Raw genomic sequence first — 14,803 nt, 5'->3', positions numbered from 1 at the left:
AGGGGTGGGGTGGGGAGAGATCCTTACCCCTTCAGGGCTGACCCCCCCTCCCCCAGTCTGACTACAACCAACCCCTCATCTGTCCCACAAAGAAAGCCATTGATCCTGAAAGCAAGTCTCTCTTGGACAGCAGAATAATAGAAGCAATCTTAGCTTTTTGGGCAAAAAAAAATTCTAGTTGCACCCATCAGGAAATGGAGACTTGTGTAAACGTCATTACCATGGCAAAGGGTGAGTTGATCACTCTCAAACACTGCCTCTCACTGCCCCCCACCCACCCCCTGCCCCAGGATATTTATTTTATCCCACAGACAAACACGGCAAACATGTATTTCACACGCAAAAGGAATCACTTACTCAACTGTTAGTCCCAGCTCCTAAAGTATAGCTCACGCTTGTTAGTGAGATGAAAGTCTTCGACTTTTTGAGGCCACAGAATCATTAAATATTAACCGCATAACCGTGTTGCCCATTAAATTAATTTATGGAGTTAAAGAAATGCCTTTGGAACCCCTCTTGATAGACACCCAGCCCTCAAGTGCCACATAAAACAATCACCGGGCTGGTGCTCGGTCAATTTTCCGTGACGCTCATCCAATCTGCTCCATATATGTTTAAAATTAACACTGAGATTTGGGCTGTGAAACCACCTTTGGGCAGAGGGACTGGCTGGCTCGCGAGGGCAGGGAGCCTGAAGTCTGGGGAGGTCTACCGCACGGTCAGACTTTCCACGTCTGAGTCCTGGCAGGGGAGCTGGCTGCTCGAGGTGCAGAGCCAGCTTCACAGTCTTGGGTGCCCTTGAATCCCCAGCAAATCCCGGCCCGGGAGTCCACACTGTCTAGGAGCCCAAGGAAGATGCTGGCTAGCCAAGCATGGCTGCATATGCAGGGTATTTGAAATAAAAACTCCAGCAGTGTGTCCCAGGACAGACATGGATAAGGGAAGGGCTGGCCAGAGTGTACATGGCACTGACCATGGGATTCACGGAGGGGTCAGTGATATTGAGCGCAACTTGGATCCTAAATGGCCATAGACTGGACCATTGGGAGGCAGAGCTGCGACATGCAATGCTGGGGTGGGGGTGGCTAAGGACTATTTCTGGCTTATCCCTAATGACCATTCCAAGGTCATCCCAAGGTCTCCGACAACGAGACCACAGATTCCAGCTTTCTAGTTCGGCAGAATTAAAGGTCACTTCTGCACTGACCTGCCCCCCTGCCATTCTCAGAGTAAATTACAGCCTGTGAGACGGCTAGCTGTTTGCCGAACCCGACTTGGCTCTGAGAAGCTCCTGTCTGTGCTAATCAGGTTAGGAGGCCCTGCCTCTTGCAGACCCCACTTAAATGGCGCCCCCGGCCAGCAGCAGCAGCACTGGGGCCCCAAAGCCCCCCTGAAGCTCATCCTGACTCAGGAGTCCTGTTCAAAGCCTGATCCCCGGAGATAAGATGTTATCGGTTTCCTCCTCGGGATGGCCCAGGACCCAAGACTGCAGATGCCTCCGGCTCCAGGAGCCTCCCAGGCTGATGTGAGCCATAAATCCCCAGCTGGGAGAGGCATCCCCCACCCTTCACCCCCTCCTCCCTGGGCTGTGCCCATTTATTTAACTTCTTGGGAAAGATATAAGGAGAAATAAAAGCTCAGGCAGCAGCCATCAACTGAACTGGAAATGGCAAATGCCCTTTAAAGAGAAAAATGAATATTGATCTGAAGAAGAGGAGCCTCTCACATAAGGGAATTCATCACTGGGAATTCTTTCTCAGTTAGGGCAGAAAATGTGACTAAGTATGAATCGATTCAGTCATGAAACTGAAACTCGGGTTAATGGAGACTCCATGGGAGTGCTCGTCTGCCTATCGGCTGGGGAACACCAGTTAGGACATTGAGCAACTTGCTTCTTTCTTAAACACTTTTATTCCCAGCATAGTGTTTCTGAATCATAAAGTATTAGCGAATGAACAGACCCTACAGCTACAGCTTTGTGCAGGGACACAGCATTTGAGAAGCGACCAACACTATGATACACATTCTCCCGTACAGCCCCCTTCAGGAGCCCTGCAAGGGAGCTGTCTTTACCCTGTTTCACAGATGAAGGAACCTGGGGCTCAGAGAGGTAGACTCGCTTGCCCAGAGTCACAGAGCCCGTGGGGAGGCAGTGGGATTCGATTCCAGCTCGCAGGTTTCATTTAACTAAGAAATCTATCTCCACGAAAGCCAGTGGGAACAGTAAATTGTTTATGCCTTGTAGTAATAATAATCCAAAGCTGGGGTCAGCTGACTGCCTCCTCCCGTGCTTGCATTGCTGGCCTGTGTCACTTGCTTTCCTCCCCATAACTACCTTCTGTGGAGCTACTAGTCTCCCTGTCACACAGATGTGGAAACTGAGGCTCTGGGAAGTTCAGTGGCTTGCCCAAGTTCACAGAGCTAGTGAGGATTCTGAACCCAGGCAGCCTCGCCATCCAGAGGCCACGGGTCAAGGCCAATGAAGTGGGCGCCTGGCATTTTCCCTGCAGGGGTCCTCGGCTCTAGTCGAAGGCCAGGCTAGTCTAGGCTCTTGTCCAGAAAGACAAACGGGGTCTTCTTCATGACATCGCTGAAATTGTCCCATCTCTTCGTTGGCATTGGCTGTTTTTACACACCTATGCACACACACCTGTGTGTGTGTTTGTGTGAGTGTGTGTGTGAGCGTGACCACTGGCACGGGTAAAAATGTGCACATAAACATCCGTAACCATCAGGACTTCTGTGAATAAACAAATAGGCAGTTCAGAACTCTCAGATGCTATTGAACTCAGAATTGATTCCAACAACTCTGGTCCCAAAAGGAATTCAAAGCAACAGCTCCCCTGTGTCCAGCAAAATGTCACATACAGAACATCTCCCTTCAGCAGGAGACCCCTTAACCGAGCTCCCAAGCCCGTGGAAGTGATTTAAAATAACGTTCTGTAAACGCAGGCGGGTCCTGAAAAAAGTCAAGTCTTAGCGTGATCCCAAGGCCCTTGTGCCCCAGAGAGTGGCCCAGTCACAAGTGACCCCTCCCTGAGGGACACTCAGACCCACCTCCCTGGCCGGGAAATGCCAGGCGTCAGGAGGCACCTGCTAGACCACAGCAGAAGGTTTGGGACAGATGGTGCTCCTCCACGGACAGACAGACAAACAGACTCTGTGGCTGGCTGGCCGGCCCCTCCCCCACCTGCAGGCGCACGCTTACCCGGCAGTATTCGTCGATGGGCTTCAGCCTCTTCACAGCTACGTCCCGGATGTGGCTTCTCCGGAAGAGGATTTTGCCTGGAACAGAGAGGGCTGTGAGCTGGGTGACTCTGGGGAAAGCTGCCATGGGACCCCAGCCTCCCACCCTCTCACTCCTCTCTCCCTCGGCTTCTTAGCCTTTTAGCTGGCCACCGAGTGCCACCGCCCCTGCCCAGCATCAAGAACACAAGAGATGGGCAGTCACCTCTCCCAGGGGGCAGGAGGCGCCCGAGGCTGAGAGCCCAGGACCTCTGGGGCCCAGGAGTGGCCTCCGAGGCTGCCATCTTGGCCAGATCACCTTGTCTGGGTCTCAGGGCAGGATCGATGGCCTGGCGTGGGTGCGGCTCCCAAGTGACCTCACAAAGAAATACAAAGAACGGCCCAACCCACACGCTGGGTTTTGTTCTCAGGCCCTTCCCTCCTTGAGAAATCGGCATTCATTCCTGCCAGCCAGGCAGGAATTCCTATTCTTAGTTTAGGTGGGAGGCTATTTCCAGGGCGGGCGCGGGCCAATGCCAAGGCGTGCGGCTGCCCCAGCCTGACTTTTCCCCAGCCTCTCTGCACACACAGCCTCTAGCAGTTCAGGCCACGCCGTGCAGATGGGCAGGCACACCCCTCTGCAGGTGTGGGTCAGGCTTCCAGGAAATGCCAGCCCCTGCAATCTCCCCAGCAGGCTCTTCTGAGCTACCCCAATTCAATTTTAACAACGAGATCAATGCATGGTTCTTTTCGGCTGGTTCAATTTAGAATTTGAACTCTTTGGTCTGACTCTCAAGTCCTAACAGCTAACATTTCTGTGCCTCACTGCCATCAATGTCTAGGTCAATGCCCCCTTTTTAGAAGGCCTTCCTTGATTGGCCACGCTGGGGGTAATCTCCCTCTTTTCTACACACTTTGTCCATTCCTAAGGCATGTGCCCCATTCTGCTGTGTGTTACAGATGTTTGAAAAATCTCCATCCATCGGGGTCCGTCTGATACATCTTAGAACCCACATAGCTCGACAAATGGTGAAGTGCTCGCCCTAAAACTGTAATAGGCATCCATTGTCCCTGTCTGCCTGATTTCCCTCTGGAGAGCCTCCCTCCTCCATTCCCAGTCCTTGTGGTTCAAAGGGGCTGACCACACTCCCTGGCAGCAAGGGTAGGCATGACCCAGCCAACCAGAGTCACAGTGATTGGCTCAGAGATGGGCAGGGGACCTGATCTGTGCCAAGGAGGGTCAGCCATGAGACTTCTGCTGGAGCTCTTTCTCTCCCACAGTTGCTGAGCTGGCAGGATGAAAGTCTGGAGCTTCTCGTGGCCATCTTTATCATTGCCTGAGAAGGAAACACCCAGAGAGAAAGGAGCAGTGCCCAGAACAAAGTAGGTGCTCAATGAATGCTTCCTGAATGGTTGAAACACAGAGTAAAGAGATGGCAAAGGGCAGGTTCCTTTGACATCGTTTGAGCAGCTGGACATAGTTGTTCTGAACCCAAGGTCTACCTGTTACTTGCCACATGCATAAAACAAGAAAATTATTTTTTGCTGAAATTAGTTGGAGATGGATTGTTATCACTTGCATTAAAGGAGTTCTAAGGAAGAGGGCGCCTGGGTGGCTCAGTTGGTTAAGCAACTGCCTTCGGCTCAGGTCACGGTCCTGGAATCCCGGGATTGAGTCCCGCATCAGGGTCCCAGCTCCATGGGGAGTCTGCTTCTCCCTCTGACCTTCTCACCTCTCATGCTCTCTCTCACTGTCTCTCTCTCAAATAAATAAATAAAATCTTAAAAAAAAAAAAAAGAGTTCTAAGGAAAAAAATGGCCATGGCAATGTGAACAGAAATGTAGCTTGAAGATCAGTTCATGGGAGCTTCTTCTATGGAGGCCCTAGGGAGGTACTAAACATTGTCTTGGTTTAGGCTGTTTCCCAGAAGCTGACCCAGAGACGAGGAACTTTGGTGGTTTATTTGGGAACGGTCCTGGAAGACACCACGGGGCAGTGGAAAGGGAGGGAAGGGAAGCCAGTTAATCCCCATGGGGAGCCAACAGCTCAGGTCCTCTGGGGAACCCTGGGGATAAAATGGACCGTACCTCCAAGATTTCCCGACTGAGGGCGAGGAGCATTTACCTCCAGCTCCCAGCCTGTGACCAAATGAGACCGTCACATCTCCGGTTCCTTCAGCCAAGTATGTTTGCGAGGCTGGAAGAAAATCCCCGGCCTTTCCCATGAGCAGCCTTGGGAGACAGAGGTGAAGGGTAGGGGACCAGGGATGGGGGGCACTGAAAACAGTTGTCACTGCCTGAGCTCCCGGTCACCAGCCCTGCTCCTGTCAGACAGTAGAGCAGCTAGTCTGGCCTGTTGTGGGTGACTTGTTTCCCACTGGCATCTCTTGTCTCCCTACATCGGGTATGACCAACTCCTTCCTCCCCTTGGCACCACACTCCACTCAGCACAAGGCCTTGTATACAGCAGGCGCCCCTCACCACCCGCCAACCCCCCACCCCAAGTGCCTGCTGCTGCATTCATCTTCCTCTCCTGCACTGTCCCTCAAGCTCTCTTTCCTCCCTTCCTCTCTGAAGCCCGGCAGACAGGCCCGTCAGAGGCCCGACACTCTGTAGACTGGACAATGTCATCAAGATAAATCAGCTCTGCCACGTGCGTTCCTTTTGAAAGGAGATAAAACAAGACTTATCAAGACACTGGAGACCGGCCTCTTTTCCTTGGGGGAAGATGTCACAGATTTGGTACTCCTGGACTCCTTGTCTCCTACCCTTTTTTGGTTGCCTGTCGCCTTGCCGCCTGCACGCCGCGGGAGTGTCCGCGCACAGCCCTGGGGACGGCTCGTGAAACAATCGCGCAGCGCGGGAGACGGGCTCTCGCTCTCGGGCCTGACCAGAGGATGAGCAGCCCTGGGCGGACTTTCTGAGTCGTCTGCCTGAGCCTCTCTCCTCGGGAGCTGGAGGACCCCCTGGCCCGGAGATGCCCCTGGCCACGCACCACGCAGCATCTCACAGGACCCGGAAGGATGCGTCGGAGCAACGGAGGAAATTGAAAGGAGAGACTGCAGCAGGGACCCAGGCCCACAGACCTGGCTCTGCCCTGCGTGCCTCCCGGAAGGAGATGAAACATGACTTATCCATTCTCCAAAAATAGCACTCGTGCCCTTCCTCATGCTGGCGAAGGACAAAAAGGAAAGGAGGCAGATGGGAGATGGGAGATGGGGACTGCCTCCCGCCCCACCACCCCTATGGTGGCTGATCCACTCTCGGAGCTTGAGGTCCCCAAGATGCATACTTAGATCACGTAAGACCTGATCCCGCCGCAGCCAGAGTCAGCAGAAAACTCATCGTTAAGGGACAATGAAGGAGCCTCCTTAAGGTGCAGAGATGGCTGGGAGAAGGAAGGAAGGGATGGGGGTGGGAGAAGTGAGGAGACAGGGGTGCGGGCACCCTGTCCACACTGGTAAGGCACCCCCAACTTGCCCCTCGCGCCCACCCCCTGCAAGGGACGCCATCCTGCCTCTGGGCCGGACACCTTCCATGCCCTGCACGAGGCTCGGGGGTCTGCCGCTCAGGTGCAACGTCGGAGGAGAATTTCTGTACAAGCCATTGCCCGGCTGATTTTAGTTATTTTTGGAATTCCAATAGGGCTTCTCTCCTTCCCACTGAAATCCTGACAGGAGCAACGTTTTCTTTTCTTGGGGCTTTGGCCCAGGCTGCAGAGGGTGGGAAGGGGAAAGAGGGAGGGAAGATCTGGAAGGGATTCTACAGTCTTGAGTTCTCTGTTAGGAATCCAAACCGCACTCGGGAAGCCACACCGGGGACTGTATTAAAAGGGAGAGAGAAAAAGAGGAGGAGGAGGAAAATCCCCATTAAGGAAGCCGAGACCACAGGGCATTAAAGGCCTCTTGTAAATGTAATTCAGCCCGCTCACAGCGCCTGCCAGAGTCTTCAAAGCCACGCAGGCACTGCCCCAGAAATACGATAAAGCATCATAAGGAAGATTACACACGGGCCACGAACCAGACCTCAGGACATAACTCATTCTTGAAAGTGGAGAAGAAAAGCTGTCAAGCCTGACAGGGTCCAAGCACATAGGTGTAGGTCCCTCTTGCTGCCGCTCTGGGCTGGGCTGAGAAGGGGGGACAAGCAGAAGGAGCAGGCGCCTCAGCAGGAGGCCTGGGTTCAAGTCCTGCCTGGGCCACCGGCTGGCTGTGTGACCCTGAAGTGGGGTCCTCCTCCACTGTGGCCTCTGCATTCTCATCTGGAGACGGAAGGCCTGGGGCTCCGAAGCTCCTCCCTCCAGGGGTCCTAAGATGTATGCAGTGGGCTGGGGGGCACGGAGAGGGGCAGAGGAAGAGGAAAACAAGCAGAAATAGTAGCCAAAGGCTTACTATGTGTCTGGCACGTGCGAAGAGCTTTCTACTGGATTTGCTTGCTTAATTCTCATGGCTTTGAAGCAAGTGCTTAAAAAAAAAAAGATTTTATTTATTTGATAGAGAGTGAGAGAGAGCACAAGCAGGGGGAGCAGCAGGCAGAGGGAGAGGGAGAAGCAGGCTCCCCGCTGAGCAGAGAGCCTGATGTGGGGCTCGATCCCAGGACGCCAGGATCATGACCTGAGCTAAAGGCAGCTGCTTAACCGCCTGAGCCACCCAGGGGCTCCACAATTACTTTTATTATCTCTGCTTTGCACAGGAGGTGTCGGCTCAGAGAGGACCTGTCCAAAATCACACAGCTACTAAGTGCCTGAGCTGAGACTTCAGCCTGGGATTTTGAAGCTCACATAGTAAGGGGGAGGGAGAAGGCAATGAATCTAGAATTCTTTGGGGTCCAATCAAATAAGGCCTTGAGAGCCATGGTGAGGATTTAGGATTTTAGTCTGTGTGATGTGAGCATTAGTAACATGTCCTCCGCGCTGCGGGCTATGCCGTGGTCTGGGGAACAGCTGCCTTGGGGCCTGACGGAGGCCTGTATAAGCAGTAACTGTGGATGGTGGTATACATATGGCGTACCACGTACCAACAGTCCCCCGAGGGCTCTGCCTATCTGATACAAGCAGACCGGTAAACGGACCACAAAGTAGGAAGGAGAGGGGACACAGTGTCTTGTAGACTCTGGAAAGAAAGAGCTCCCCGAAACAGCATACCTCCCTGTCCTTCCTGCCCTGCCTCGTGGGTCATGTATCAGCTGGAAATCAGAGGGAACTGCCAGTCAGAGGTCAAGCTCTGCCTCAGTCCCCAGTGTGGCCTGACCTTCTCACCAGGAGTGTCCACTCTGGGCCAGGACACATAGATGGGGCCTTGACTCAGGAAGGTCCCCATCTTGGGGGGGCAGGGGTATTTCCTCCTCCTGCCCAGGATACCAGGCACATAATGATGCATCTCAGTGGTACCCAATGGGTCTTAGAGGTGGACATTTGCTTCTGGAAAACGAACTGTTTCGTTAGCCAGGGCACTGGCTAGTCGAAAAGGACTCGCCTCTGGGCCTCTTTTGGTCTGTTTGAGTGGATCTATTCTTGGCAGCCTCTTAGCTTCACGTTCACAGTGTGCATGTGCACATACACACATATATACCCCCTCTTCCGTGCTTTCTCTGCCATCTGGAATGCCATCCATCTGTCACTGTCCTGATGCTCCAGGGGCTAAGAACACCACAGAGAACATGACAGATGGGGACCCTGCTCTCAAGGAGTTTACATTTGAACAGGCAGGGCCGGGGTGGTGGTGGGGCGTATGCATGGAAGGGATACAGTGTGCAATTTTCCTATCTAGTAAGTAGTTTGGTTAGACCTATGTGTCTCCCCCTACTTCTAAGAAAGAATAAAACAGGGTAACAAGAAGGGGCATGTGGGGGATGTGGGGGGTGTGGGGAGAGGTGGGGAGGGGGAGGGGAGGGGCGGAATTCAGCTAGTGGCCAGGGAAGTTTGGTGGAGACTTTGATGAGGAGAGAGAGCCAGTCATGCAAAGCTCTGGGGCAAGAGTGCTCCGACAGAGGCAACCATACAGTGAATTTGAAAGACAGAAAAGAAGCCAGTAGCAGTCATTTAAGCCACAGAAAGGAGTCTGGTTTTCTTTGCAGCACCCTGAGCCTCCTTCCCCAGCCCAAGACCTCCTCCAGGAAGCCTTCCTTGATTGCCGGCCCTGTCCTCCTTTCCCAGACTCCAGGACTCCCCCCCCCCCCATCTCCTGCTATCCCAGGGAATTTGTTAGGGAGCCACCATCTCGGGGCCCCCTCTTACTTTCCCAGCCCCCCTGATGTACAGGCCACCCCGGCCTCCCAGGGCGTAGATGTTCCCAACTCTCTCCCTTCAGGGCAGCCCAGAGAGCCTGGAGCGTCACAGGGGACTGGCCTAAGAAATAAGGGAGGCCACAGCATGGCCTGGAGACGCCAGACCGCATGGCGCAGAGACCTCGTTCTCCACGAGCGACACCCCTACCCATTTAACTGGATCTGAGGACAAAAGGGGAAGGGGGTATGCGTTAGTCTCCCAGGGCAGCTACTACAAAGTACTATAAGGTCATTGGTTTAAAACAATAGGAATGCATTCTCCCCCAGTTCTGAGGCCGGAAGTCTGCAAGCGTGGGCAAGACTGCGCTCCCTCTGGAGGCAATAGGGGACAATCTGTCCTCAACTCCTACAGCTTCGGGGACTCTGGGTATTCCTCGGCTGTAGCGGCATCACTCTGGTCTCTGCCTCTGTCTTCATGTGACCTCCCCGCTCCGTCTGAGTCTCAAATCTCCCTCTGCCTTTCTTCCCCAAGGACACCTGTCTTTGGGTTCATGCCGGCCCTTAATTCAGGATGATCTCATCTCCAGATCCTTATCGGAATTACATCTGTGAAGACCCTTTCTCCATGAGGTCACATTCACAAATTTGGGGGTTTGGATGTGGACCTATCTTCTGGGGAGCCACTATTCAACCCACTACAAGGGTTATGGGGACGTCCGCAGAGCTGGTTATGGGAACGTGACAGTCTTATATCCCTGCACTGCAGTCACCTTGAGGACAGTGATGACTTTCTATTACTCTCTTTGTCCCCAGCAATCCCTGGCACAGAGCTGGGTGCCATGAATGCGGGTGTTGCCTGATGCCCTCAGGAAGGTCAGAGGATTGTCTGGAGAGAGCGTGTCAAGGGTCGCTGGAACCCAGCAGGGGACAGGCAAGCTGTGTGGGTCGGAGAGCAAGGAAGTTGGGGGATGGGGTTCCTCTCTGGCTCTGCTGGCTGATACGGCACCCAGGAGAGCCTCTTCTTTGCCAAACTAACTTGGGGAGAGAAGATGTGAAGGTGTTCCTCACTAGAGGAACACCCCGCCCCTGCAAAGAATGACATGCATGTTTGCTCATAGCGTGCACTATGGTCTGAATGTCTGAGCCCCTCAAAATTCATGCTGAAATCCTAATGCTCACTGTATTGGTATTGGGGTGGAGGCTTGGGGCGGTGGCAAGGTGTGATGCCTCACAAACGGGATGAATGTTGTTATGAAAGACACCCCACAAAGCTCCCTAAGGCCTCCATCCGGTGAGGAAACAGTGAGAAATCTGCAACCCTCACCTGGCGAGGCTGGCATCCTGATCTCAGACTTCCAGCTTCCAGAACTGTTGGAAATAATGTCCTGTGTTTATCAGCCCCCCAGTCTGTGCTTTTTTGGTACAGCAGCCTGGCTGGACTGAGACAGTGATACAGACAGAGGCACTGCCTGCGGGGAGGGAAAAGAATACGTAGCTTCCAGCCCCGAGCTCTGGCTCCGAGACTAGAATGACAGGCCTCTGTGCGTTTGCCCCTCAGCATCTCTAGTGCAATGCCCTGAGTTTCTTTTTGGGGACAATCCCTCCTTCCTCCTCAGTCTGTCAGGTTTCACTGAGGCTCATCTCACCCAAACTCCTGGCATTACCAAACAGTATGGTCCAGCCATGGGCATGTGACCCAAGCTGGTCGGAGGAGAATCGGCCTGGGACTTTTGCCAGAACCACCAGAAAGAGAAGTAACTCAGAAAAGGTAGAACCAAGTTGCTAGGAAGTATCTTTGCAAATCACTGTCACCATTTGGGGAAAGCTTGTCCTAGTGGCCAGGGAAGTGGCCAGAGAAGAAAACAAAGCTAAGAACTAGAGAAAGACACATGATTTGGTCACCTGCATCCAGCCATGCCTGAGATCATTATCTCCTAAGTTTTCAGTTACATGAGCCAAAAAATTTCCCCGACTTTTCTTGAACCAGATTGAGAAGGGTCTAGTCCTTGTCACCTACAGGTTCCCGACTAGCACATCTAGCCCTGCCATTTACTGTTGTATGATGTGGGACAAGTCACAACCTACTTGAACCTCCGTTTCCTCAGATTGCAAACTGCACATCGTAATGCCTAACTCAAAGGATCATTGTGAGGCGACAATGAATCCCTGTAAAAATCACCGAACACAGAGTGCAGCCCACAATAAATGTTGAGCAAATGGGATCTCTTAGGAGCTGACAATTCCGGGTCAGTGAGATGCGGGAGCGTGGGGGTGGGGGTACAACCTGGCCCCACCCACCTCCTCACCGGGCCGGTGGGATCTGAGCACCACCGTGATTCCCCAGCACCCACCATGACCTGCCTTCCCCCCTCAAGGCCAAACACTAGCTCCCTTGAGCCTGCAGCCACCTTTCAAGATTCAAACCCCCGCGCCCTAAAAACACCGTCTCCCACACAGCTCCCATTTCTCTCCTTTGGGACGCTTTTTTGTCAGCCCGATTCAAAGAGCAGAGAATAGAACACAGAGAAGCAGCGGCAATGATGACTCACTCCACCCCCCATCCCCCCCCACCTGGGGGCGCCAGGGTGACTCACGCAGGTGAACCTCTCTACCCACTTTCCCGCACACTCAGGGATCCCGACTCGCAAAAATCCACCAGGGTTTCGCCACAGCTGGAAACCTTCTCTTGCAGCCAGGGCGTGCTTACGGTAAGACCCATCACATCCAGGGGAGGAAAACGATCTTCCAGATTCTGGACTGGAAGGTCCCATCCCCAGGGCAGAGCCAGGCTTAAGGGAACACAGTCTTTCATTCCCCCATCCTCAGTGGGGCCAAGTGGGATTTATGGGTGTCTGCTAGGAAAATAAAAGAAGAAAAAGCACCTAGCCTTGCCATACCAGAGGTTTTAATTCATCTTTAAGGAATCTGGGGCACCTGGGTGGCTCAGTGGGTTAAGCCTCTGCCTTTGGCTCAGGGTCGGGCTCTCTGCTCCGCACGGAGCCTGCTTCCCCTGCTTCCCCCCACCACCCCCGCCTGCTTCTCTGACTACTTGTGATCTCTCTGTCAATTAAATAAATAAAATCTTAAAAAAAAAAAAGGAATCAAATAGAACAGAAGTCTTTGAGCAGCCTTATTCAGCCATTCTATATCAGAACAATTTTTTTCCTTTTTAAAAATGTCCTTTTTTTTGAAGTATAATATACATACAGAAAAGTGCACATGCATATGGATGGTTCAACGAATTTCACAAACAGAATCCACCTAGGTAACCAGCACCCAGGCCAAGAAACAGAGTCGCATGAATCCCATTCTAACTCCATCTAACCATTCAGCTGCCAGCACAGATCAGAGGGTGGGTTGCTGAGTTGAGAGGCCCAGGGCCTTTCAACTGCCGTGTCCTGGGTACATTAACCAGCCTGGGCATCAGCCTTCTCCTATCCTGTGTGGTCTGGAGGCACACGGCTGGGTTGGGAGGAGAGGGTCTGACACCAAGTGCTGTTGTCACAGGGAAGGGCAAGGCCCCATCACTCCATGTTTGGCCAACAGCCCACGCATCGTGCGGTGACCTTTGGTCTCAACGACTCCCAGTCCATTTTCTACCCAGTAGCCCAAAGAACATTTTTAAGATGAAACCTTTGCTTTGAACCTTTCATTGACTTCCCAGGGCGCTGAGAACAAAATCAAATCAGAACTCGTTTCTGTGGCCGGGGAGGCCCACAGACCCGCCACCTCGGGGCCTGTGTGCATGCAGTCCCCTCTCCCAGGACATAGTCCCCTGGGCCCTTGGCACAGAGATAACGCCTTCCATACTTCAGATCACCACAGGGGGAGGCCGGGGCAGGCCACTCCCAGTGAGGGGGGCCTCTCTGCCTCTCTCCCAGCCCTCAACTGCCTCCTTCACAGAACTCACTGCGATGTGTAATGCTCCCACCTCTTTGTATGATGTCTTGTTTACTATTGTATCCTCAGGGCCCAGCGCAAGGATTGGTGCACAGAGGCCTCAGCTGACGTTTACTGAATGGGTAAGTGTGAATGTGTTGACACCCTCTTGCTCTAGACTCTCATTTACACACACACACACACACACACACACAAAACGGGACTAATAAACGCAGCTCACTCTGCACGTGCTGGGGGCTGCTGGCCCAGACATGGGCTGTGGCGGGGATGGGCTCGCCCTCCAGGACCCAGACAGAGCGGGGCCAGAGAGTGTGGTTAACCCGGAGCCCAGCATCAGGGCGGCCAGACTGTCCCCACCGTGTGGATGTGGGTGTGGCGGGCGTGGTGGGCAGTGGCTCACACCCTCCCTGTGAGAGCCGCAGAATAAAAGGCCCCATTCAGCCCTTGCAGCCTCAGCTCCTCCCTGCCAGGGGAGGCTGCCCTCAGGAAAGGGGACGGTGGGACGCTGGGCAGAGCTTTCCGGCAGCCTCTCCCTGTGGCCTGGCCCACAGAAGGGGCTGCGGGGGGGGGGGGGGCACGGTGGCAGGGTGGGGGCAGGCCAGGGATACTGGGCCTCCAGGGCGGAAAGACACAACAGAAAAGGCCTAGCCAGCTGAGTAGGCTGTGGGCAGGCAGGGGCAGTCCTGGTTCCAAGGGGGATGTTGGAAGACACCGTTGACTTCGGATGATATGAAGCAGAGGAAAATCCCCAGGATATAGAGGCCCTTGGGAAAGCAGCCCCACAACCACAGGCCTGGCAGTGCCAGCTGGAGAGAGTCGGCCTGGTTCTCTCTGCGGGGACACGGTCCTCCAAAGCCTGCTTTTCTTGAGCTTTGGCGCCGCTGGTAGAACCGAGCCCAGACAGTCAGCCCCCTCCAGCAACCTCCCAGCAGCACTGTCTATGCCTCCCCTGAGTGAGGACAATACGAGTGACAGTGACATCCCGGAGGACTTGGTGTGTGCCAAGTGTTTTGTATTTATTCGTTTATTTGATATGCATCGCAACTTCTGATTGAGGTACTGGGTTCCATTGTCATTCTTGTTTTATGGCTGGGGAAACCGAAGGTCAGAAAAGTGACCCGAGTGACCTGCCCAAGGTCACAAAACTAGTTAAGTGGCAGGGCTGGAATTTAATGCGCTTTGGCCTTTCTCTGGGTTGCCTGGAGGTACCTAGACACTCAATGGTTTTGCTCTAGTCTTTTCTCTGTACCTTTTCCCTCTGTATCCCTTTGGGCTGCCTTCCCCAGAGCTACAGCTCAGCCCAACACCATGAGCACGGTCAGCAAGCGCCACTCACTCACGAGGAGCCCCACTTTCCCAAGTGCAGGCGCGGAAACTGGGCCTGGGCCGGGACGACAGACATTGCAGACACGGCCCGGACCTTACAGCACACGCCGTCTGTGTGCCCTGTGCT

General features: G+C 53.7%; 1 protein-coding gene across 5 annotated transcripts in view; it reads right to left on the bottom strand.

The window, feature by feature from the left end:
- SH3PXD2A (SH3 and PX domains 2A) overlaps positions 1-14,803 on the bottom strand; it is a 231,916-nt gene that overhangs the window by 114,900 nt on the left and 102,213 nt on the right. For all 5 annotated transcript variants that reach the window (XM_004749332.3, XM_004749334.3, XM_013054581.2 and 2 more), the window contains one exon: positions 3,209-3,285. In XM_004749332.3, coding sequence (XP_004749389.1) covers positions 3,209-3,285 — 77 coding nt within the window. The remainder of the gene's footprint in view (positions 1-3,208; positions 3,286-14,803) is intronic.

The sequence above is a fragment of the Mustela putorius genome, unplaced genomic scaffold (assembly GCF_011764305.1).
Source record: "Mustela putorius furo isolate JIRA1106 unplaced genomic scaffold, ASM1176430v1.1 tig00003909_pilon_pilon_pilon, whole genome shotgun sequence".
In the NCBI taxonomy this organism is placed as follows: domain Eukaryota; kingdom Metazoa; phylum Chordata; class Mammalia; order Carnivora; family Mustelidae; genus Mustela; species Mustela putorius.
Note: the sequence above shows the minus strand (reverse complement) of the source record. Positions and strands in the feature narration are given on the sequence as shown.